Genomic DNA, 25,961 nt, shown 5'->3' on the forward strand with positions numbered 1-25,961 from the left:
GCTGTTTTATAAGTATCAAGTGATAATCATAAGTGCTGATGTCTGCAAGACTTAAGACCATGCTGAACTGCCCACATGAAAAACTCCTGACAGATGGAGCCATGTTGGGACAGTCCCACAGGTGACCCTGGACTGTGTTAACAGGCATTTGGAGGAGCCCCTGTCCGTGGTACTTCCCCAGCCCCTGCCCCAGCCCTCAGACTCACAGTACTGCACCTGCTTACAGCACTTACCAGCAACAATGGCACATTCAAGGTGCATGCAGCCTGAGAAATGAATAGTTTGCCAAATGCATAGATACAATGGATTTGTCAGCCCAAACTATCTTACTCAATTGTCATTTCAGAAATGATTTTCTGCCTAATTCTGGGTGGCAGAAAAAGAACAAGCAAAAGGAAACAAAAAGCAAACAAAACCAGGCAATCTCTGAATATTTCATCCTCTATAATTTATCTGAAAACAATTCTTGACTCTAGAAAATATGTCTGCAGTGACCATTAGGAATTTGTCATATTTCTTTCTATGAAAGTCTCTCTGGAAAGAAAGAAACACTTTTCAAATTTGTTGTGCCATATACACAAGTTTTTAGTTTTATTTTTTTTATGATCTATGAGGGATGATGGTTAGGCAGCTCCCAATTCATTAAAAAAGAGATGGGATGTGTCTCAAGATTTATATACAGTTTCAAAGAAGAGCAAAAATCTTAAATAGGTTTGGACAGTTTGCTCTCACGTTCAGCATCTTCAAATTCCTATTTTTCATTGACCAAGGTTACTTGAACTTTTCCATCATAGAGCTTATATGCAATACATCCATAAATTAGTTTTTATTAGAGAAAAACTGCCTCATTTCACATGTTTTACGTGGTAATCATCCTGTCCATTGGAACCTAAGAAAAATATTAAAGCCTTCTCCACGTCCCTTTGGAAAGCAAAGCAATCAAATCAGGAAAAACAGTGACAACACAGCCTAGCATAGAGATTTGTATGTAAAGCTTAAAACTCCAGAGCAAGCCATCTAAGGATAGTATGGTTTCAGCTCAAACAGATTTCCCTCTTTCACCCTTTGCTCTAGCCAGAACCCTGTCTCTAACTGAAATCAGTCACAACAACTCATTTCAGGTCTCTTGTTCAACAAAAAATGTTCTTCAAAATTCATTTATGGATCAATCAAGAGTGTAGAAAGGAGAGAACAAGCATATCCTGAGCTCATTAGCATTCTCCTGCTGGGACCTACTTCTCATTTACCAGCTGTGTCACAGTAGACAGGAATGCCATACCTTTGCAGGTGCACTGCTATTAAACTTTGAGAAGACTCTTGGTACCAGAGAAGATCTTTCAGACCTACAGTGACCTGGCTCCAATGTGAATCTCAGTTAGTTCCCTTGAGCTTGGCAGATAATATGCTGAAGCTGAAAAAAAAGCAACAAAAAATTCTTGAGCTTGTACTCTAGAGTGCTAGGCTGACAGTGTAAAAAATAGGTAATGCAGCCCAAAACAAACTTTCTGCTTCAGTTTGCCTACTTCTGGTACCTAAGTTGTTTAAAGTCTAAGCTGCAGACATACTGGAACAGACTGCACCTGAACAGTCTGGTTGTGAAAATGAATGATTGGAAAAGCTATGGTTGCTGCAAGTCTTTAAACTTTCCAGAATTCCAGCATTCATGAGAGAGAGAACAGGGAAATTTTATTTTATTTTTAAACAGGGTACTATCCAACTAAAATTATCAGTAGCTCAGAGTGTGAAAGATGCGGATGGGAGGTAGGAAACCATACACATAAAAATGCAAAAAATAATAGAAAATATACAGCCTGCTCAGCACTTCTAGAAAGGGGTGCAAATCAAACATTTAGTAAAATCAAACATTTTGTACCTTTTAGGAAGCACTTCAGCCCTAAAAGATTATTTCACTGCAACATTTTTTCATTTTAGAGACAAGTAACTAAAGAGGAGCTGAAACTAACAAGGTAACAGGTAAGTATCCTAGTAAGCAGGTACCCAGCACACTAGAACCACATGATATGACAATCATATTTTTGGCACGCTGTGTGATGATGCAGAACTCAGAGATTCTCTGACAGTTGTTTAAGGGATCAATCACTGCAAAAACTGAGAAAATTATTGCATAAACATGGCAAATGTGATTCCTAGAGGAGTTTCTTTGAAAACCCTTCTAGTTTCCTTTGAAAACTTTTACCCAATCAGAATACAGAAAGAAAAAAAGAGATCACTTTCCACACGCAACTCTCCCTTCCAGTCCCCCCGAAAAACAAGAACAAAAAACCCTGTACATTTTCCTAAATTCATTCTGATAAACTACACTTTCTGCATGCAAACTTTGAAGTCATAGCCCCATTTGTGACAAAACTACCAAAAAACATCTGGTTAAGTATGGAGCTAAGGTTTCCAGAATAAAGAAAATAGACAGTTATCAATTAGCTAAGAGGATATATTACTACTCCTTTAAATAAGATTCTTATATTTATCGTGAATTTGAGGTCTCCCCCCCCCCCCAAAAAAAAAAAAACACACACATTATGACTTCTCCAATTACTGTAGTATGATCTAAAAACTTTAGTCACTCTCCAGTGTAGCAATCATCCAAAATAGGGACATCATCTCCTACTATTTCAGGATGACAGGCTGCTCTCAGGGAAGATAATAGCACTTCAACCATCTTCTGAAAGGAGGTAGGGGAAACCAGGAAATAGTATAACAGAAAATGAAAGAGCAGACAAATATATAAAGAGGACAGAAAACACTGAGCAAGAGCAGTGGAATATATAAAGGACTACACAGCAAATATACTTAAAAAACACCCTGAAATTCAGGTGAATTTACACTACAAATGAGACTGCTGACTGGTTAACAGAACAAGAAGGTGATTAATATCAGCAGCTGCCTTCCATGAGGAGTAACAGAACACCACAGAACCCTCTAAGAAAGAATAAAATATGCGGAGTTTCCTGTAAGCATCAAACAAAAACAAGCATTTTTGAAAGAAACTTCTACAATAGTTACACATTAAAAGATAGCCATATAAAAGATTACCTTAAAAGGCAGACAAAATTAAGGTTTTTATGAGAAACCAGGGGACAGAAGAGCATAAAGGAAGAGGTCCTATCAATTTTTCCAAACCAGAACTGCTGGGTAGTCTGAAACTTTAGTTCTACCAAATAACACAAGGAGAAAACAATATAAATGGACTGCAAGAATGCACTGCACAAATCCATTACAAATGGAAGGTAAGATGACTGAAAATACTACTGGGAAATAACTACTCTTGCAAAGGTGCAGAGGTTTGAAAAGCTGTACATCCCATGTCTGCAGTTTCCATTTCCATATATAAAGGAATCATATTTTGTTTGTGTGAAAGTGCAAAAAAAATCAGCTCATACTTTACCTTCAAAATTGTTTAGCCATACCCAGGAAATATGTCTAGACATAGCCACAGTTAAATTATACAAAGAAAGTATTTGAAAAAAATCAAATGATTTGAAATGATATAAATGAAATGATAATAAAGTTCTAAGTGTCTGAAAACTAGTCACACTGAATTAATCCTGTATCAAATCATTCTGAATAACTTAGAAGAGATATCCTACTGACTACACTTTATACTTTGCACCCCACAGAATGCTGAAGCACTTTTGAAAATGACTATGGGGAAACAATATTTTTAAAGTTAGTGGTTGTAGCAGAAGACAGCTGCCAGCTCTCAAAAACCCTCTATAGGTACAGAAGAGAGAAGGTTCATCTAACACAAAAGAAAACCATTCCCCTCACTGTAAAGGGCTCTTTTTACACATTGAAGAGAACTATATTTCTAATGCAATAAGTTATACCTGAGTGCTAGCAAATAAGAAAAAAATCTTACATAATGTCTCACTAGTAAAGAATATGCTGCTTTGGAAAAAAAAAAAGAAAAAAGAAAAAGTGGGGTTATACAAAAGCATTTCTCCTGGGTCTACAGGAATATTTTTTTTTTTTCCTGAGCAGTATCTGTTTCAAAGGAAATAAATGAAAAAAAGGGTTGCCTCTCCTAAAAGAGAGGATTTAAAGACCCTAAACCTATGCAGGTAATTGCCAAATACTGCACAAGTACAGTATACAAGCAAGTAAACCTTTCTTGTATCTGGATAAAGACTCTAGTACTGATAGAGACAGATACTCAGTGATAGTGAGTGGGGCAAAACCCAATAAACTGAAACATTACCCGAATTCGTTATAGCATGCCAGATTTCAATAAGCAAATGTAGGGTTAACATTTCACAGGATCCAGAGTAGATGTAACGTTAAACTCAAGGAATATTTGCTCATTGGAAACAAATGCAAGAGACTGTTGTGAAAACTATTTGTGTAAATTTAAAAAGGCAACACTATGTCTCATCTGAGAAGGATCCCAAATTCATAAACACGTCTAACTGGAGATATATTTTCATATGAATGAACTTTAAAGGAGAAGAAATAATGCATCTGTCACAGAAGTTCAGCTGGCTAGTTTTATATGAGCCAGAATACACTTCCATAAATTTGCAAAGTTGGAATCAGGACTGTTGCCCAATGGAAGCATTTAATTTTAAGTCCACATAAAATTTCTTCTTCTTTAGTGTACCAGAACAAATACAGTAGTTTTTAACCTTCTGCTTGGGCTTTCTTACAAATCCATATGAAAGGGTGTCCAGTAAAATGCAAGGCTGTGTTTCATTGTGTAACATGGAAGTCAAACTTCAGACTCTGCTTCACTCAATATAGATTAACTCTATTTCTTGACTTCTTTCTAGAAGTTGAAGAGTCCTCAAGAAGCCATTCACTCTGAAAAGGCAGAGCTCAAAAAGATATTCAGATGGACATATTCGGTTGGGTTAATGCTATCTTACTGCAACAGCATGTCTACTAACAGGAGTCTTGCATAGCCTTACATTCAACAGATGTAAGAATGCAAGCTCTTTAAGATCAAATGTATGAGAACGGAAATAGAATTACATCATGTGTGCTCCTGAAGAACGAGGGGGCATATGGGAACAACAAAACCCAGAAGTCCCAGAAGTGACATAATTGAAAACTTGCTTACCAATAGGCCTACTAAGTCCTAAAACTAGAGCTACTGATGGACATCATCTTACTGCTTACAGATGTAAAGTCAGTAACAAGCTGATGGAATCGGATTGCAAGTCGTGTGTCTTACAGCATGTCTTAAAGACCTGTCCGTACATATGGTCCTCTGCTTAATTTAATTCTATGCAAGTAAATCTATCTCCTCATGACAGACAATACAAACAAGAAAAAAGTCTAATAACTCCACAACAGAAGTTCTCAAACCGGCAGTGCTAGGTTTACCCAAAGCCTATTTATGAAAACCTCTCCATTAGACATGGTGACTTTTACAACACAGATGGAAGCCTACTTCAGTAGTTTTATTAAGTCTTTACCCCAATAAGGAACTGCAACTGCTTTCCAAGCAAGACAAAAAAACAACTTTGTTTTAACCTCACTAGTTAGCCTCAGTAACATCTGATAGGTTAATTTTTGCTAAGAAGTAAAAATAAAAAACAGCATAAGAGAAGAACAAGGATTTTCTGCATTTGCTAATAAAAATAACCAAAAAAATCCTTCATACGCAGTTGAATTTGACCACAGACAGATAAAGGGGGAAAGAAGAAATCAAAAAAGTTAAAAGCATAAAAAGAATTAGGGGCTAAAATCTCATAGTTCACTCAAGACTGAGAACAGTGTTCATAAAGAGCCTCAATAAAAACTGTATTTGTTAACATTCCTTTAAGATGAGACAGAAAGCATTCCAGAATTCATTCTGAAATAAAATAGGAGTATGAGATAAACCTAGTTTAGGAACTGGATTAAGAAGTCTAGAGAACACAGGCCCTCAAGCTAGACACACATGCTCACATTCTCTCTCTCATGCCACACTCTTTTGTGTGTTTCTACAGAAAAGAGGAAAATCCTGGGAAAGATTTTTCTGATTCAAATACTTGATCTCTTATCTTATGACAGAATAAGATGGAGAGCAGTCCTCAGAAAGAAATAAATTACACTTTAGATCTGTAGAAACATTTCCATGGTCTACTTGAGACAGGGAATGGGATAAAAACATATTTGCTGCCTTCCCCGCCCCCCCAAAGAACTTCAAAAGAAATCTACGTAGACACTATCTAGCATTATTTTGACCAAAGCTCCTTGCAGACACAGGTCTCCCAACAAAAATAACATTCAGGCAATCAAGGGAGAAAGACCTAACTCTGCAAAGGATTATCATGAAGATAGCTCTAGAGCAATTGAAGTCCTTGCTCAGGAACTTTGTATTTTGTCTGAATATTTATCATTTGCTAGGTATAGGTAGCATTTACTTCTGAACTTCAGGGATGACTTTGTCATGTGAACAACATTCCTTTGTGTAAATTTTTGCATGAAGTCAGGTTATAAAACTACTTTTCTAGTGATGCTGAGAATCTCAGCTTTCCATGTTTGCCATCAAAATGTTAAGTTTCAGAAATAAAGATACAAATACAATTTTAAACGATAAAAAACTCCTCATATACCTGTATGGGATATATTTGTGGATCTAACTTCATTTTAAGAAAAAGTCTGTTTGCATGCTTATAAATACAGAATAATATATTCTTACTACTGTTTACATATATTAACAGTACTTGTGAATTTATGGAAATGTTTGGTTATTTGTTTCACTGTTGGCCTGACACAAAGCATGGCACATGCCACATGTTTTCTGTTGGCTTTTGCTCCATTTTTTAAATCTTATGCTTCAATGTCTTTGCCACAAGGAAATACTACTACAAGTAGCGAAACCACAGTGAATTTGTACTGATACAAATAAAGATGCTTATAACACAGAAGCCACACACAGGCTAGAAAATAAGTGGTGGACAAACTGGCTCCTAATTTCTTCCGCATTGGTGCCACTTCTCCTCAGCCCATTGATGAACTGTTAAGGAGAGTCACAGGGCGTTCCCAGCTGTGGTTGTCTACAAGTTGGCTACTTAAAAAATAAGGTGTGGTAACCTCCAGCACCAGTTGAGACTACACCACAAGACTTTCTCAGTGCTTAGCGAACTTTAAAAGTTCCTATTCCTTTCACGTCTTTCCTTATGCTTAACACAAATTAAATGTCAACTGCTGTTTTTTTTCCTTCTACAAAGAATTGCTATGCTGGGTTAGTAGTAGCACATGGGAGGATCAGCATCCATCTTTGTCTTTGCTTTTCTACACTTTTTTTTCATCACTTTTCACTATTTGAAATCATCTAGTACTCATTTCAATGATTACTTCCCACAATTAAGCCTGCAAAGACAATCAGGTAAATCAAAGCTGATTATTTATAATTCACTGACTTTATCCTCTCAATCCTTATATACAGTTTGTGAGGAAAAAAATAGCTCAAATGCCTCTGAAAAATATTCCCAACTGGCTAACAACCTCTCCGTTTCAAAAATAAAAGTGATAGTAAACAAGCATGGTCTTAGTATCATCTTTGACAAAAAAACTGTGGTTAAGATCTTTCAAAGAAGATGCTTCAATCTTGGACGCCCAAAAAGTTCTTTCACATATGGGATCCAAAACCAGAGCAGATAACTTTGGACAACTGGGGAACTTCAAGGACAGGAAAAAAAGACTGTTGCAGAATGTGTTAAGAGAGAAGAAAACAAAACAGGTGAACAGCTCTCTTTAGTAATGCCCATGCTACAGAAAAGAATAACTTCCCTTTCAAATAGAGGTCTGCTGATACCAGAACGTGCTACTCCAGTATCTTCTCTCTAGCATGCTCCCTGGAGATGAAAGAAAGGTCCCTTGCTCCAGACAATTTCTTCAGTGGCACCTGCTAATCTTGCTCTGCTGATTAACTGGGATAAAGTCAGGTGTCTGCACTCCTCTCAAAATATTCATCATATTCTCCCACATGCTCCCCCCCCCCCCCCCCAAAAAATACACCATACAGCAGGCAAACAAAGAAAACTAAGATTTATTTTTTACTTAACTGAAACCTTGAAGCCTACATGACCAAGAACCTCTTCAAACACCCAACAACAAAAAAAATTACTATCCACAAAGCAATTCCACCTTAGTGAGACACACAATTAAAAGTATTACTTGAAACTTCCCTCCAGGTATTTACAAGCAAGGAAAGCTGAAAAAAGATGCAAGATTTTTTTTTAATTACTTCTTTTCCCCAAGAACTTGCTGACCTGATTTCTGCCATGGATTACAGCACATTTGTTCACAAAACGTGATACAGTTCAGTAACAAACTCCTACATGATTTCCTCAACACAGAATGTCACACCTGAGTAGAAGAGTATTATGCTTCAGTCCGAAAAAGATTTAATCTATACCTAAGAGAAGTAATCTATTACCTTACTAATAATAGGAAAAAGTAAAGACATGCATACACTTCTGCACTTACTTCACTGAAGGAAAGAGACATATGTAGCTCTGTGGTCATGACGTGATCTTAAAACATTGTAGGAAGGAGGGGGGACAGGGAACTGTGAAGTCAGTCTGATTTATTTATTTTGATAGATTACCAGTGTAGAAGTTATACTTCTGGTTAACATACATCAAAATCATTTGTCACTGGTAATTATACTTGTAGAAGGACTTAAGCAGTAGTCGGTCAGGCAAATGGATAATCATCTTGAATATCAAGGTAAACTAACATTTTACCCACCTTGAACCTTAAAATCTGGTTTAGCATAACTTCCTTTTATCTTAAATTTTACAAACCTAGCAGAAGACTAGAAATTGTAATAATCTCTCCCTTAAAAACAAATGAGAAAAATCAATATTGCTACACACTACAGTTTGCAAAGGAATACTATTAGAAATATCTTATAAGCTACAGTTAAAATGAATCCTTATCAACTGAAAGGGGTGACCTGATATACTGCAATTGAGGGATACAAGTTTTTCAGAAGAGACAGGCAGTGAAGGAGGAGCAGGGGAGTTCCCCTGTATGTTATGAAACATACATATATAAAACAGATGCAGAGCAATTTTTTGCATGGCCAAATAGTGAGAGAACAAGTGGGAACGGTCTTAAACTAAATGAGGTAAGATTTAGATTAGAGGTTAGGAAGCAATTCTTCACTCAGAGGGTGGTGAGGCACTGGACCAGAGAAGCTGTGGGTGCCCCATCCTTGGAAGTGTTCAAGGCCAGGCTGGATGGGGCTTTGGGCAACCTGGTCTGGTGGGAGGTGTCCCTGCCCATGGCAGGGGGGTAGAACTGGGTGGGCTTTAAGGTCCCTTCAACCCAAACCATTCTGTGATTCGATGATCCAGCATCAAGAAGACATTCTACCTGATCCTGAATACCCAAACTCATCTCAGCTGTAATGCTAGATGTACACATACTACTTTAAAATGTCAACTAGCCAACACTCTTGCATTAAAAAAAGGGGGAAAAGAGAGGAACTAAAGGGGTTAAAATATTGAAGCAGGTTAACTAAGTATTTGAGTCTTTTCTGTCATGCTGTCATCTACCCCTCCACCCACCTGTCTCCTTACTCCCATGTTCTGTCTCCAAATAGAACGTTCAAATGTAGTTGTAAAGAGCATCAAGCTCTTTCTTGCTATATTCATTTATATTGCCAGAACCTAGCATCTGCTTTTCTTAATTCTGAAGCATTAATGACTATCTGCAAGTATCTTGTAAGCCTACATTGGTAAACTGTAATCACAAATGCCTACAAACTTTGAAAAACCATTGACCAACAGATATCAAATAAAGTGCACTCTCCAAACACAGAACCTTTATTCCAACAGGAACTTTCAGTAAAAAATGATGTGTGAACAGCAGACACTGATGTTCACACAAGCATACTGCATACAACCCAGCAGGCGGGTTTTTTTTTTTTTTTTTTGGATTATGCCCTGGAGGTGCTGGCACAATGGAATTTCAATACCATAATTGCTTATTTCTGTGTGCCAGCCTCTGAAATAACAGGTAAAAAGAAAAAATACACGTATAACAAACATTCTCTCTTTTAAATTACTGGAATCACTAAATAAAATGCTTTTATTTCTCTGGTTCAAACGATGTAATTTATAACCATGTCACAAATAGAGAAGAAGCACAAAAGAAGGGAAAATGCAGAAATAACATAACGTTCCCAAGGTTCAGTTTACAAGGACCTCACACAAAGATTTTTTTTTTTGCAACTCTTACTAGAAACAGTATTATTTGCTAAAAATGCGGTAGCTGCCAAAAGCTATGATCCATCTAAAGCAAACATGTTTAAGATGGAAATAGAGTGTTAATGCTGAAGAAAGACAGAATTGAGTATACAAGTTTTCTTTTAAAAGTGTTGAAGCAACTGCAGTACAGTGTTAAGTTTGGTTTTTCAGCTTTCTGAGAAAAAGTTGATCACATTTGCAGATAAACACCTAAATTACCGTAAAGTACATTAAGACAATAACAGAAGTAATCAAATTTCAAACTTTCTAATTAAACCTCTTTTTCCTGCAGAAGGTTATTGGGAATTCAACACTAGCTTTGGTTCACATGATAGAACAATGGGAAAATTTTCCGAATGGTTGAACGCTAACCCTGACAAGTGTGGAGAGCCAACTACAATACATTATATGGTAGCATAACCTGCCACCCACGTTGCTGAGAGAACAGCTTTCAAACACATGCACCGAGCTGTAAAACCACAAAATCCCTTATTACACATTGTCCCTTACTTAAGGTGAAATACACTATCCCCCTTTTTACAAATCTTGGTGCTTTTTTTAAACCTTCATCTCTAAAGTTTATTTAGCAGCTAACTAGACTGTTTTTCAGATTTTTTCTCCCAAATGCCATCTTTCCTGTTTTGTTTTCTAACCAAAGTAATCTTTTTATAGTACACAGCAAAACCTGTTATGTCTTCCACTGTTGCTTTTTTTTTTTTTTAACAATTCTACTTCCACCTGTGTGACACTATCCAACTTTTAAAGGAAATATTGGATATATGACTAATTCATTTGTGAATATTTGTTACAAGAGTGAAATGTTTTTTTTTTTTATAAAGAGATACATGACTCATCACTGGTAAAGTAAAATAACAGTTCTAGCATCCTTTCAATTGGAAAGTCAGATATTCTGTTATTTACTGTGATTCTTTTCCATTGTTACGCAATTTGAATATATTCAAAAAGATAAACTGCCACAGTATGAGTGGTTATAGACACTGGCATTTATGTAAGTCAGCTATTACTGTAGAATGACAAACATACTCCACCCTCATTACAACATGCTGTGGTTACTAGCCAAACATCTTTGCCTTTTCTGAAAAGGGTACATTATAATAAAAGCAGACCAGCAAAACAAATAATACAAGGGGACTCGAGATATGGTAAAAGTAACAACAATTGTTGGAAAACAATTCTGAATAGAGAAAGTGAACTACTTAATGATTTTAGGAATGCATATAATCTCATGCTACGAAAGAGATCGCTGAAAAATGTTGATATATAAAACTTTCTTAGTTAATGATGCCTCCCCCCCATCCCCCCGCATGTCTGCTGCTTGAATCATTACATTCCAAGATAGTTAGAGGATATACACAGTTTCTTCAAGGGTTTTCATTGCAACTTTGCTGGCAATGGGAATTTTATTTGCAAGTGTTTCTATTCTACTGACAAGGTCAATTAGTCCAACGAACTATTGGTTGTTCTGTCTGATAGCTCAGTCTATTTATTCAAGCAAGCACTTTTATAACCCACAATTGAATGCAGACAGTTACCCTTGTAAACACAACTGTCCACAGGGATTTTCACTACATTTTGGGCATGTAAAAGAAAAACATGCTTTTCTCCCCTCAGCCTGATAGCACAAGTTTGATTACAGCTTGAATTTCAAGGAATGAAGGGGGGCTACTGTTTTAAATATATATGATCTATTGTACGTAAATATACACATTTGGACTAATTCCTAGGAACTAAAGAACACAGACACTTAATTCATCTCCCTAGAAGCTCCTAAAATTTGGTAATGCAGTCAAAGAGACAGATCAGCCTCTCTGCTCTATCCAAGCATTAAAAAGGAAAAAAAAAAGTAAAGTAGTGGTTTAAAAGAAAGAAAGAGATGCTATATGTAGCATGAAGGGTTAAAGGCTACATAAAATGCTTTCACAAAAGCCACCAGCACAACAGAAGGTCTAAGGGGTGTGTGTGTGTGTGGAGGGGACGAGGGAAATGGAGGGAAATCAGCTGCAGAAGGAGCCAGTAAAAAAAAAAAAAATGAACATTCCACAGTTCTAGCTAGAATTCCTGTAGGTCAGCAGTGTGGCCATGCTGCCAGCTAAGTGTGTGAAGATGAAGAGTAATAGACCTTAGTCTCATAGACCTTTTATTATTATATTCTCATACGGAATTTGTTTCTTGCAAAGTAGAGATTCTTCATTTGTACTAACTAGGCACAGTAAAGAGGATAGTCCATTAGTAGTAAATGGTTCTTCGTTATTCAGGTTTTCCCTGAACAAATCCTTCATGGGTATCAAGAAGAGGCTAACTATCATGGAAAACTGGCAATCTTTCATGGCTCTGTTCTACCAGTTTGGATGTTATACAGTTCACTACAAAAGTTGAACAGCCTACTGAAACTATCTGGGAACTCCAGAGAACAGGAGACAATCCCCAGAATGATCAATAACAAAATATGTATTCCATAAAGCAATAACCTTGATGAATAACAGAGAATTATACACAGTATATTAAACCTCTAACATCTATTTCATCCATGTTAAAGCATCACTGAAAACAAATAGTTTTTCAGAAAAACATTACCGAAAAAAGTTGAGTCAATATAACAAAGGCCTTACTGAAACTGATGAACAAGTGAGAAGAGGTTTTAAGGCCTGAAAGGGGGAGTGCTCTATTTTGCTTTAACAGAAGGAACTTTATACATGAGTGTGTATGGAACTTTACCTTGGGTTCTTCTAGGCAGACGTAAATTATACCAGTGCAAACCAATTCTAGACAGAACTAATTGATGTAAACAAAACTACCAAGCCTTCTCAAGTAATCTGATCTTAATGAACATCACAATTACAAGTTTCAGTCAGGTACAAACTGAGTATCAAATCAGTTTCTGTGAAAAAGCATATAAATTCACGTGAAAACATAAGTATTAGCAAATCTTCAGCCTGCTACTTTGCAGTATAAGTGGGAGAACAGTTTTAACTAGGAAGTCTCTTTAGGAAGTCTGATTTAACATGCTTCATTGCTATGTGAGCAAGGGGTTGAAGATCAGGATACAGAGTCAAGACACTGTACTACAGTTGCATCTACGCTTACCTGTTGGGATCAACATTCACACTGGATTCTGCACACTGCACAACATTGCACACTGGAATCTTGTCTTATACCTCAGCTCCCTCTTACAGTTAGTCCTCAAACATCACCCAGACAATAAAGGCACAATTTGATGGGGACTTTGACTTGGGATATTGGTTCAACAGCATAGAGTATCTGCACAGACTACAAACAAACCACCGCTCCTTCAAAATGACTAATACTATTCACTATTACCATTCTATGATAGTATTATCATGTTACTTCAAAAGCATTGAAGGAATCTAAACTTGCGGTTTTCTATACTATCCTATACTTGCTATCAAGCCACAATTTTATCACTTTTTTTTTTTTAATTCAGATAACTGTAAAAATACTAATTTAGAAAGATCAGTTATCTAACTCTCATTTTAACCAACAGCAAATACTGGACACTATCTGCAAACTGTTCCCATCTGCCAGAGGTAGGACTACAATTTGTTTATAGTATTATGACTAGGATACACTGGAGAACACTTGCATCAAGTCTAAGAAAAATTCCCCCATTGTATTAAAGGATGGTTTGCATGCATTGATGATGCACATTTGTCAACTGGAGTTTTAAGCTATCCATACCAGAAAAATCATTCCAAAATTTGAACATCTAAACAACAAGCTTTAAGAATTCCCTTCAAATCCTCCTACTTGAACTTCATGAACCAAAAAGAGATGTAACAATTTAATCAGTCACTACAAACTAGGTATCAATCATTTACACTCTGCTGTGTAATGTCAATTTGATTAGTAAGTTATCTTGCCTTTTCTCACTGCAGTGGAGAGAGAGAAATTCTTTCACTTTTACATGAAAAATCACATGCATTTTCTAATTCCTTTTCTATGATGGAACTTAGATCGACTAATCACGACAAAGGTTATAATCCCAGGAGATGCTTTCAAATTCCTAGGCTTTATATATTTGAGCTCCCTTAAGGAAAGCTCTGTACTTCATCAAATTCCTGCCTTCCATAGAGCTGTTGCCACTTTCTTTGGCATGGCTTTTCCTCTACTTCAGTAGGTAAAGTCAGACTGACAGTACTAAAAATACCGGGCCTCTTTAACGTACCCTTTCCTGATTGAGTCCCTCTGTAGGCAGGAAAAGGTCCCTTCATAAAGATTCATTTTTGAACACTGGTATACAAAACAAGAAAAACACATATTTCTATATGCAACATACACCACAGCATAATAACCAATGTTTAGGGTTTTTTGTTTGTTTTTGAAATTCTAGAATCCATCAGAAGTGATGTTTCTTTTAAAGTACCATTTTAAAGCAAGGAAAGAAAAATATTGAATGATTTTATGCTGTGGGGCCAAGAAGGTCTCCATTCTTCAGAGATGATAGAACTAATGTGGATCTCACTGTACACACAATTCATATCCACAAAATATTTTTTTAATAACTGCATTTCTCACAATTGCATGGGAAGCTCTGTTCCAATATATTACCATTCCAGGACATAAAGAGCAAAACAACTGCCATCCTTTCTATAACTTCCAAAGTTTGAAGCGTATACTAGTTGATGTCCAAAAGCATAAGAACTATGAGTGGTTCATATCATCTCCACAGGCAATGACATCTGCAGGGAACGGTGATGTTAAGTTATTAAACTAGCCTTTCTCCTGCAAAGAAGGATTCACGCAAACATCCCAGACTGGCAAAACATCCTCTCTTGGAAGGTAGGCACAAGGAGTACCAGCTGCATCAGCGGGAATAGGCCTCTTTCCTGAACTTGACCCCCTCCCCTTGGCAACAATCACAAGGCTTAATAAACAGCAAATACCAATAGATCATTCTACTCCCCTGCTTTGAAAACTTCCAGTACTGGTAAACTGCAGGTGTTAGCAGCAGATACTGTCTGCATCCTGGTGAAGTAAATCCATGCCCAATTAGCAAAACAGCTAGATAATCAAAATGAACAATCTGGTGTGATGACTTCATCTACTGACCCAGCCTCCTAGAAACAGACAAGAAAGACTACATTTGAAATTCTATGAAAGTAAAACTTAGTCTTTTCTTAGCATCAGGTGTAGTTTTCTGAAAGCTGAGTATTTTTAAGCGAAATTTTGAACTCAAGGAATAATTGGGGGTTGGCACTGCATCTTTTCTTACATGGGAAAAAAGAATATGGAGGAAGGGTTTCTAGTCAAAGTACTTGAAACTTAGTGAGGAATCTAAATAAAAAGCAATTATCAGCTCTATATTCCATCTTCAGAGAAAAGTTATTTAAAATGCACATTAGAGATGTCTGACCAGAAACTCAGAAACAGTACACTTCCTTAATTCATTAGTTTGCAGCACTACTACGACAAGTTCACATCTTCTTGTTTCTCAGTATCTATATTTATTTACATCACATACAAAGAACAGGCTAAGATTGGAACAGGTGAATTTCATAAATTCCAAACTTCATCTAGAGGAGTCCAACCTCCTCACTACAATCAGTGGACACTGCAGAGTAACAAGATTACAGTAAGGGTCCAAATTTCCTTAACTATCTTTGAGAAAGCTTCCCAGCTTGGGCATTCTCCTGGTTGACAATTCCTTGCTCTAGCACAGAATGTCTGAAATCAGTAAAGAAGCGCCCCTGTCCGTGGTGCTTGGCCAAAATACCACGGCACCAGGGATATGGCTGTGCTTGCTATGGGTGGGGAGCAGCCAGTTACAAAACACGAATCAAAACCAAAAGGGTCAGAAAAAAAGCTGAAAACAATATAAACAGCTATTCAAAAAGAGACAGCTATACTGTCTGACAAAAAGCAGAAGACCCACATTGTTGCCAGCAAGGATATTGCAAAGTCATCTCCAGAACTGAGTCTTGATGAAAAGGTTAACTGTGCTTTTGTTCCAGGAAAAAAAAGGGGACAACAGAGTTAAAGCAACATTTAATACTTGGTATCACTGTTTGATACAAAGTCTGCTAGGTAGGACTGCCAGTGACAAAATATCTTCGTCCCACATAAGGCTATCCATCACTGCCCAGTGACAGATCACTGGATACCTGTAACAGTTCTTAACCACAGCAGTTACCCTGTTCTAGCAGCATTGCTTCTGCCTGGATGGTTTCCAGAACAGGCAAATAGCAAGAAAGGATCTCGCTTACTGAGTTTCACAAAGTCAGGACCTTACCCTGTGTGCAGACTTGTCCTACTGCATAAACAAAGCACATCCATGGTCTGCTACTCTTCTTCACAGCAGGATTTCTGATGATTCCCTTTCAAACCCAAAGATTACTATGTCTTATCCAGCATGTGGCTTATTACTGTCCTTATATAATTTGAAGAACAGTACATGTAGCAATGCCATGCACTAGCAAAGGTATGGGCCTATCACAAATCTTGCTGTTTTCTCTGAACTACACAAACTAAATGAAAAAGCAAGTCTTCCAAATCAGAAATCACAAAAAGCACCAAAAGAATGCTGGAAGAGAACTCTCACTGGAACAGGAAACAAGTTATACCTTTGCAGTTGCATCTCTAGTTACTGCCAAGACACATACACTGGATTCTATCGTTGAGTCTTCTGTAATGCACACTACAACTTTGCTTGTTTTTAGAGGGGTTCTGCCTCCTACAGCAACTTTAATTTTGGGACTAAACACTAGCAGCTTCTCAGGTTTGAGAGGATGTGAGAAGTAACTATTCTCCAAGTCTGGCCAACATCTTCCCGAAGTATAATTTATAACAAACGACATAGAATTGGCACTAATAGAGTTCACACAGCAAAGCGAGATAACTGTAAAGTCCCTACACTACAGGCTGACAACAGAAACCACTGAAACTAATACGAAAATATAATCTGAAATTCTACTTAAGCTTGCCATAAAAAGATTATGTTATAATGGTAAGATGAACTGCAGATGACCTAAATGTCTTGGGAGAGGTATAAAGGCAACCAGGAAGATGAGCACCATTTGGTGACCTGCAATTTCCTACAGCAAGCTTTTCATTCACTTGCTTTACAGCAGGTTATTTTCATATGGTGAAAAAGTATGACGACTTATCTCACATACTGAAGTCTGTTTAAAAAATACCTCTATCTTGTCCATACAAACTACTTGCACCATTACACTGCAGAACTCTTAAAATGGGAAACGAGAAAATATTTGCTCTCCAAACTTGACAGTTATGATAAAAAGGCACTTTAAGTCAGAGAAGGCTTACTGTACACCCATCTCAACTGCAGTACCTCCAGCCGAACAAAGGTATAATACTGCCAGATCACAAGGATTGTTCTCACCTATAGAATGGGCTACAAATAACTTGTTTCTCTTTATTGAGAAAATAATTTCATTTTAGGTTCCAAAGAAGGACATTCTTACATACTAAAACACAAACTCAAGCTACTGTTATATTATTGATTAAACCTAGCCTAACAGCACATGGCATTGTTTCAAAAAGTAGACCATTTGGAAAAGAAAACATGGAGGCATCATAGGACTTTCTTTAGACACTATGAGTTGGGCAAGCATTCATGAAAAATATAAAATGATTTAGTTGGACTTCCAACCCTGTCACTCATTCCTGAAGCCAATGGAATCATTGTGTAATTAAGTAGATTTCTGTGAAGAGCTCATAATGGTTCACCCTGCTTTAATGTGTCAGAAAAGCTGAAGAAAAAGTTTCTACATTGAATAAAAAATTAGAAATACACTCTGAATATCAAGCACGTTAGAAAATCTGAAAACTGATAGCAATATTTAATGTTAGAGTGGCCAGAGAATCAGTCTTTAGTATTTTACAGCATCAAAAGTATTGCACCTCATTAGTAAGAAGCTTGACCACATATTCTTTTCAGTTTTAATGTAAAAAAGCATATGAGCACGTGGTATGCATAACAATTACTGCTCTCATGAAACATACTACAGCCCCATTAATATAGTATAAGACCTACAAAACATTTCATGTACAAGTTTGGTTTTTTAACCAAATGCATCATTTACAGAATTCTGTGTTCAGTGAGAAAAAGATGAAGAAATATTTCCTGAGAAATTGCAGAAGACTAATATGTTCATAATGAACAGCACAAGTTCAAAATACTTCTACAAATACGTTTTATTGTTTATATAGGTTTTTAACACATATACCCCCAAAAGTGGAAGTTCACCACTTTATAAGAAACCTATGTCATTGAGGCTACACACAGAATGCTGCAATAAACATTTTTATAAAAAGACATTTAATTATTGGAAGAGTAGACTACAAGCAAAAAAATCAGAAACTGATAATTAAGGACAACCATGACATCTAGTGGACACTCACAAAACAGACCTATAGACTACAGAGAAAAATACTGTTTTCACTGTTAGACATAGTCAAACTCCCAAACAGCTACGATGACGATGTAATTAAGATGAAAAGACAGAATATGCAGTTGATGAAAGACACTTCAAGTAGTGTCATTTTATATCAGAAGAACACTTCAAAAGAGTGCAATGCTCTTCCATTTAAGATTTAGGATAAAAGCATAATTACCCAAAACTTGAAAGAACAGCACAAATCTGAGAAAGGAAATAGACTGCCAACATAGTGAAGGCACGTTAAGCTTTCTTTCCCCACCGCATCTACAGCCTTCTACTTACAAGCTGTTCTTGTAGGGACTTCAAACACAGAAAAACAAGAAGGAAAACAAAAAGCAGAGAAGTCCAAATTCAGACCACTATTTAACACCTCCTTTTTCTACTTATTGCTGATCCTTCTGTTATTGTAATACCTGCCATATAAGAGAGGTACGCTAAACCTTCACAACAGCTGCCAGTAGCAGCTGAACTCCAGAGATGAGGAGGACAAAACATGAGGTTACCATAACTCAAAGTTATCAAAAGATACTTGCTCGTGAGTAACCTGATTAGTTTATGAGGCAAACTCCCATAAAGATAATGAATTATTTGAAATCTGCTTTTACTATTTACAAAAGGCTAGTATACAAATAAAACTAAACAGTTAAAGCAACTCGTATCTGATCTTAGTTTTTCCTTCAAAGAAATTTTCTTCTAGCTAGAAGCATCATCATGGAAAAACACTGTTGACTATTATCTCTTGTAAATAAAAGAACGTTAATGAATAAAATATTATAGCATCAAATACCACACCTACTTAGTAGAAATTGGATTTTGCATCTTACTGTTAAGACAAAAATATTGTACACTTCCCAAAATTTGTATATCTTAGTGACTGCCCGCTATAAGAAAGCGGTGAGAAAGATCAAAAACAATACTCAAAAGTAAAACATCATTTATGTACATATCTAATTGTAATATAGAACTCTTTAATTGTAGTTAAGCTTTCAATTTAAATTGGGAATTGTTTGCTTTATATATTATTTTGGAAGAGTTAACATTGCAATTTACCTAGCCCCACCATCAACAGTAGCTAGAGTCAGCTATCAGGAAATATGTAACAGATTCTCACTTACATAAAGATTCTTTACCTAATAGAATACAAAGAAAACTTGGCATAACTGATGATGAGGAATTGCCCTGCAATTTCTTTTTGCCAGGGCCTCAAAATGAGCTCTGAAACAGACATTACTAGTTAATGAGAATAAATGCAGCCTCCCAGAAATGAAATCTAACTCCAGACTGACTCCAAAGATACTTACACATCATCTAGAGCCATAACTAAAGTCCATACTTCTAAATTCATGAAAAGAATTTGAATTCATGCTCCCCCCCGCCTTTAAAGTCTAAAATTGCAAGTATTTAGAAGCTGAGTCTCCCTTTTGTTGTTTTGTTCCAAGCATAGGCTTTTCAGACAGTAATTCTAAAGAACCCTATTCTGCAAAATCCCACTCTTTATTCCATTACTGGATCTACATATGAACCCTGTTATAACCATGTTGGTAATCATGCCTGACAAAAACAGACACCAACCTAGCAATTTTACAAAATAAGAAAATAAAAGCAAACACCAAAATCAACCCAGGTATTTCCTCCAAGAACAATGCCATCTCACCTCCAAAAACATTTCACGCATCAAACGTCCTAAGTAGAGAGGACTACTTAGAGAGTGAAATACCATTGACCTACCCGGATTTCCTGGAGATTATGAAAGTTATTTCCTACTCTGACAGAGATTTTGCTTGGAGTGTAACTTTCATCAGATTTGTAGTCCGCATAAATACATAACGTTTTCACTGTTGTTTTTCTCCTGCAAGAAGAAAAGCAACAATGTAAGCATCCCAAAGAAAAACATTTAGGAAGAGTTTGTTGTTATTTTATAATAAAATGTGAATGTTTTAAAACTTAATACAAAAGTGTGCCTACTGATTTATAAGAACCTTGTTGTTAAATCAGATTTTTTTCCACATATTAGATAACGCACACATAATAGATTTTCACTGTTATCCTTCACCTGTCTTCTGAACTTGCATTATACCAAGAACTACAACAAAAGATCAAAATGCCAAATAAGCACTTATATGTGATGAAACACATGCTTCGCTTATCAAATATGGGCTCTACTACTATACCAAAAGAATCCTCGAGGTGACTCAAAAAGCCAGTCTTGTCAATCACAGCAGAATAAAACAGGAAAAGGTTTCTCAGACAATCAGTTGCTAAATACAGAACTACTTTAAATGCAGTCATCTACCCTTCGAATTACAGTCTATGACAGAAAAAGTCAAGATTCAAATGTCACCTGATGTAGGTAAATGTGAAACTGCTACAACTGTTCTACAATTAAAGATTCCTTTTTGTTACTCATTTAGGGATTCAGTAGCCATAACAATTTCAAAAAAACTTTTTTTCATAAACACTCTAAGGTAACACAGTACTAGTCCAGGAGTCCATGCACTTCCCAAGTTCCAGTCTTGGTGAATAGTCATCAACACGAAGTTAAGTGAAACATTCTAACCCATACAGAGTAATTTTTAATACCTAAACTGGATGTTCACCAAATGAGGCTGTGATCCATCTGACTGCCAGTAAGTTTCTAGATTATCATCTCTTAACTGATCCACTCCAAATCCTAAGAAAAAGAAAAGGCAATAGTCTTGAATATTCTTTATCTGTGATGTAATCACAGACTTTTACAGCTTTTACAAACTAAAACACATTTTAAACTATAACATAAGGAAATATTTCTAAATATTCAAATTGTACTTGTGACAGAACTAAAATGGGAATCTGTCAATAAAAACTCAGTGCTACAGTGTTTTTATGTTCTATCTCCTATTGATATCTGGGGGGTGTTTGTTACCATTCAACACATCCTGGAATTCCAAATGGTAAGAAATAATTCATAATTGCAAGAACAATACTTTACGATTTCTACCTATTCTATAATTGAACTAATGAACTAAATGAAAATCAGACTCATTAAGGTTGGAAAAGACCTTCAAGATCATCTGGTCCAACCAATACCCAACTACCAATAACAGATCATTCAATTATTACAAAATTTTAGCAAATATAACTTTTTTTTTTACAAGCCATTTCTTGGAATATTTTTGAAGTTAGTAGCTAGAACAAGCAATAGTTGCCAAAACCAATATTCATAAAAGCTGTCACATTTAAAGAAACAACTCTGAATATTTATTTTTCCATTCCCTCATTACCTACCCTTCTACTAATCACATCATTAATGACTGCCCTCAAAAGCTGCAGTTTTAATTTAACAGAGGCGGTTTTATCTTCAATAAGAAATCTTTGTTCTGTTTGAAGTGACGGAGCCATATGATGTTTTTCTTCAAATAAGAGACACCAGGACATCAGACCAGCCTGAGTGCAATGTTGCAGTATAAAGTGATCACTGACACTAGGCTGCAGCTAGGTATCAGATCAACACTCAACAGATGTTTCTGAAATAGCAGCTCAACCGCTTCAAATGAAAAGAACAGATTTGCAGATATTTTGAGCAGGTGTAAACTATCACTAATGATATCTCAGCAACATTTACAATGGCTTCATTTTACTTGCAGGATTTTAGAGAGCTACACAAAGTCTGGATGAAATATTTAGGTTGGCTAACTGCATGGATTGTTTGTCTGACTTAAAATCAAAAGATACTTACTTGGTCAGAATGCCAAACTACAGAAATAATTACACAGTGCTTACACAGTTCAGTTTGTTCACTGAACAAGTAAAAAACAATTTAGTTTAAAATCAGCAAAAGCTCTGTTTTGCTAATGTGACATTTCTTCATTTTAGGATTTCTAATGTAGTTATAACTCTTTCAAATTGCATCAAACAAACTAGGCAGAAATTTTTTGTAGTGACACCCTCCTAACAATTTACATTACAGCAGTTCTACTGCTACACTCTGCATGTATGACTTCTCATCAAAACATAACACATTATATTTTCTCAGAATAATTTACATAGAATCATACATTGTGATTCTACCTGGTTTACAAGACGAAAGTGACCAAACTGCTTGTGATCCTATTTCTCTAACAGTACCAGTCCTCTCCAATTGCTTTGGATCAGCACCAGGTGGTGTCTTGTTTGGGGTAGTCATTTCTAATAAAAAACAAGCAAACAAGTTAGTTGACATATTTTAAGGCTGATGGGAAAACTAAAGGGTTGTATTTGTTCATATAGAAGCTTTAATTCTTTGACCTCAAACTTGTATAAACCATATATTCTATAAACTATCATAGATTCTATACTTAAATCTTATAAATATGAGGTGCAAAAAATGCAAAAAATTGTCTGTCTAAAAGTAGGATGTACACTGGAAACATTCTTAAGTTACATTACTTGTATCATTCTTTACACAAATACAGAATTAATTATTCTTTCATTTTGGGGGTTTTAGGAAGTTTTTGTTTCGAAGAAAAATGGAAACAGACCCTGTTGATTTAAAGGCTAGCACTAAAATTTCATTTTCTGCCCTAGCACACATAAGAGTTTTCCTATTCTCCAAGTTCAGAGGCTAGAGCGAACCAGTCTTCCTTGAGATGCTTCGTAAAAATAGGAAAGGAAAATTTGAATAAATCATTTAGCCCTTTATTTGGAAGAGACTGGTTATTGCATTGTATCCACGGTCCATTTCCTTAACTTCACAAGTTCATCTGGAATCACTAACCTGTGACTTATACTGCTCAAGTAATCATCCAGTCTCACACCTGGCCTACTGCCATATATACTAAATGTTGTTGTTCTTCATATCATGTAGAGGACCTTACTACTGCCTAGAAAATAGCTTTAAAGGCTTCCTTTCCCCAACCCCCCCCCCTCCCCCCCAAAAAAGGGATTCCAAAGAAACAAATTCCATGCAAGGAATTAAAAGCCTAAGACTAAATGTAAAGCACTCAAGAGTCAAGGAATTAGACTTGACTTCTAATCCTTTGATTACATGCATGACAGCATATTATGCTCTGCTAAATCGCAAAAAAAAAGACTTCCAGTACCCCTCCTACACAGGGAATGAGATACTGAACTAGTTTGGCATCCACAGAATCCAGACCTTACCCACTACAGAAGCAATACAAGCCATAGACAAAAACAATATTTTCCAGTATAAGAATATTTCTGCAGCTGAAAACTTTGTTGAACACCAGAAATCTGAATTCTGTAGTATATATTTGTCTGCACCAAAGATTTTCTATTGGCCTTTGCCTAATGTTTAATTTTGCAGAGTTGAGAATGACTTCCAGTTTTTTTGTTTATGACTCATTCAGATACAAGATTGCAGTCCTGACCACCATTAAAAAAAACTAAGAAACAATTACATATGTAGTAAAATCTTAGCACTGACGACAGCAACTATTGCAGAGGACCACAAACAAAAAGCCTTGCTCAAATACCATCATCTTGGAAAAAATGAGTAGAATGCTACACAGCCAACCCAATCCCAAATATCCTGTATATACTCGTATAATTTACAGATCTACTAATTCTAAAAACATCACAAAATTTTCCTACAAAGTTTGTGTTCAAAAGCTAAATGATATTAAGAAAAAATGAAATGGACAAACCATTTAGCCACTAGCTAGACACTAACACAAATCTTTGCTCCTCATTGTATTTAAGTATTGTGTTATCCTTTTTAAAAAAAAAACTTAGATGTTTATTGAGTCTTTAAAATGTAGCTGTGCTCTGATGAATTGGCTACACTGCAAATCCAATGGGTTTTCATGTGTCGAACAGGTCATAGACCATAGCAGAAAATAATTTACTCTAGTTGCTACTTAGGACAACTTTGCTTTATATTTACTGATAGCAACTTCAATCAAATACAGTATTACAAGTATTCTAATCTTTTGAGAATTTAAAACTGTCTTGGAAAAAGTTACTTAACACTTGGTTCGGGGTTATCTGAAAAACAAACATTTTTGTCCCAATAACCAAAACTCAAGTTATTAATCATTGAGGAGACTATTTTCCTAGACTCATGAACTTTAAAACTCAAATCACCTATTTGTCCAAAGTATTCAGAATCCCTGAATGAACAACACGCTGAGATTTCTTACAAGCTTTAAGGCACACAGACGTCCTAAACAACTTTGTATTGCCTTGGTTCAGAGTTTTGAGGCGTACATGCTGGGGATCTGAAACGGACAGTGAGAATCACTGACAAATCAGTCACAGATCACAGACAAGTGATAATGAAAGACTGAAAACCTTCAGCGTGTGAACTAATGAGTTGGACTAATCTAGTCAGTTTTTCATGACTGAAGCTGTTTAACCAGCTTCGTAACGATACATTCTAGATAGCTTTGCTGAAGCTTCCTACTAAAAAGGATTTTAAAAGCAAGAAAGGTGATAGAAGTACAAGGGAAAATAATACAGTAACAAGCCAACTCACTCAAAAAACACTTTTTGACATTTTACTAGAAGTACAAATTCCTTATTTTGGGAAAGACACAAATAGTTACTATTAAAAATAAACCCACACTTGCATCTGAATTAAGTCACCCAATTAAAAAAAAGAATCTTAGACTGAGAAGACAATGGAATGAGAAGAACACAATGGTGGTTTTTTTTCCCCCCAAGCTCTGGAGAAAATAAGCAGCCTGTCTAGAAGCCTTTCTCCTCAGTATGTACTAAAAATGGAAAGACATCTCACATCTATAGAAGCATTGGCTGGAAACATCTTCAATTTTCCGATCCAGTTATTCTAAATGATCATTAGTAGGCTTGCTGTTTCTTTAATTGCAACGTGAACATATTAATGACTCAATGACATAATCAATGTCACACTTTCATTTTGCTACTCTCCAGTAGCAAAGTATGCTTCCTTTAATTAAAACAAGAAAGCTGAGCTTCTTACCACCACCACCACCACCCTGAAATCTTTATCCTTCAGCATCTTCCTTAGAAAAGTTAGCTCTTTCCTGGATGACCTCCCCATGAAATAGCAACCATTAAACCCAATTTAACAAATATATGGTTTATGAACACAACAAAGTGGATTTAGATGGTTCAAGCATTCTACCATTCATAATCAAAACAGATAAGTTGTTCTCATTATAACAGTGTAAGACACTTAAAAGATACACACCTGAAAGCAAACCTTTCACAAATCATACACTCCCTTGCATCACACTGAAGAGGAGACAGAGAAGGACACGTTTTGACCCTTTCTGTTCATACCCAAGCTCAGTGAAAATTTTGCAGATTGCCAAGCAGTCTTCTCAAAGTAAAATTTCTAGTTCCACTATGTTAGGGC

The 25,961-nt window shown here is 36.2% G+C and overlaps 1 protein-coding gene across 6 annotated transcripts in view; it reads right to left on the minus strand.

Annotated features, from left to right (window-relative positions):
* The window catches only part of ANAPC10 (anaphase promoting complex subunit 10), a 130,963-nt gene that overhangs the window by 102,458 nt on the left and 2,544 nt on the right, over positions 1 to 25,961 (minus strand). For 5 of the 6 annotated variants that reach the window (XM_066996718.1, XM_013175058.3, XM_048071800.2 and 2 more), the window contains exons 2-4: positions 22,691 to 22,807; positions 21,224 to 21,314; positions 20,372 to 20,492 (exon numbers count right to left, since the gene is read on the minus strand). In XM_066996718.1, coding sequence (XP_066852819.1) covers positions 20,372 to 20,492; positions 21,224 to 21,314; positions 22,691 to 22,805 — 327 coding nt within the window. In that variant the 5' untranslated portion in view covers positions 22,806 to 22,807. Of the gene's footprint in view, positions 1 to 1,279; positions 1,412 to 20,371; positions 20,493 to 21,223; positions 21,315 to 22,690; positions 22,808 to 25,961 lie in introns of all 6 variants that reach the window. The other variant, XR_007166118.2, reaches the window with a different exon arrangement.

This window comes from Anser cygnoides, chromosome 4 (assembly GCF_040182565.1).
Source record: "Anser cygnoides isolate HZ-2024a breed goose chromosome 4, Taihu_goose_T2T_genome, whole genome shotgun sequence".
Taxonomy (NCBI): Eukaryota; Metazoa; Chordata; class Aves; order Anseriformes; family Anatidae; genus Anser; species Anser cygnoides.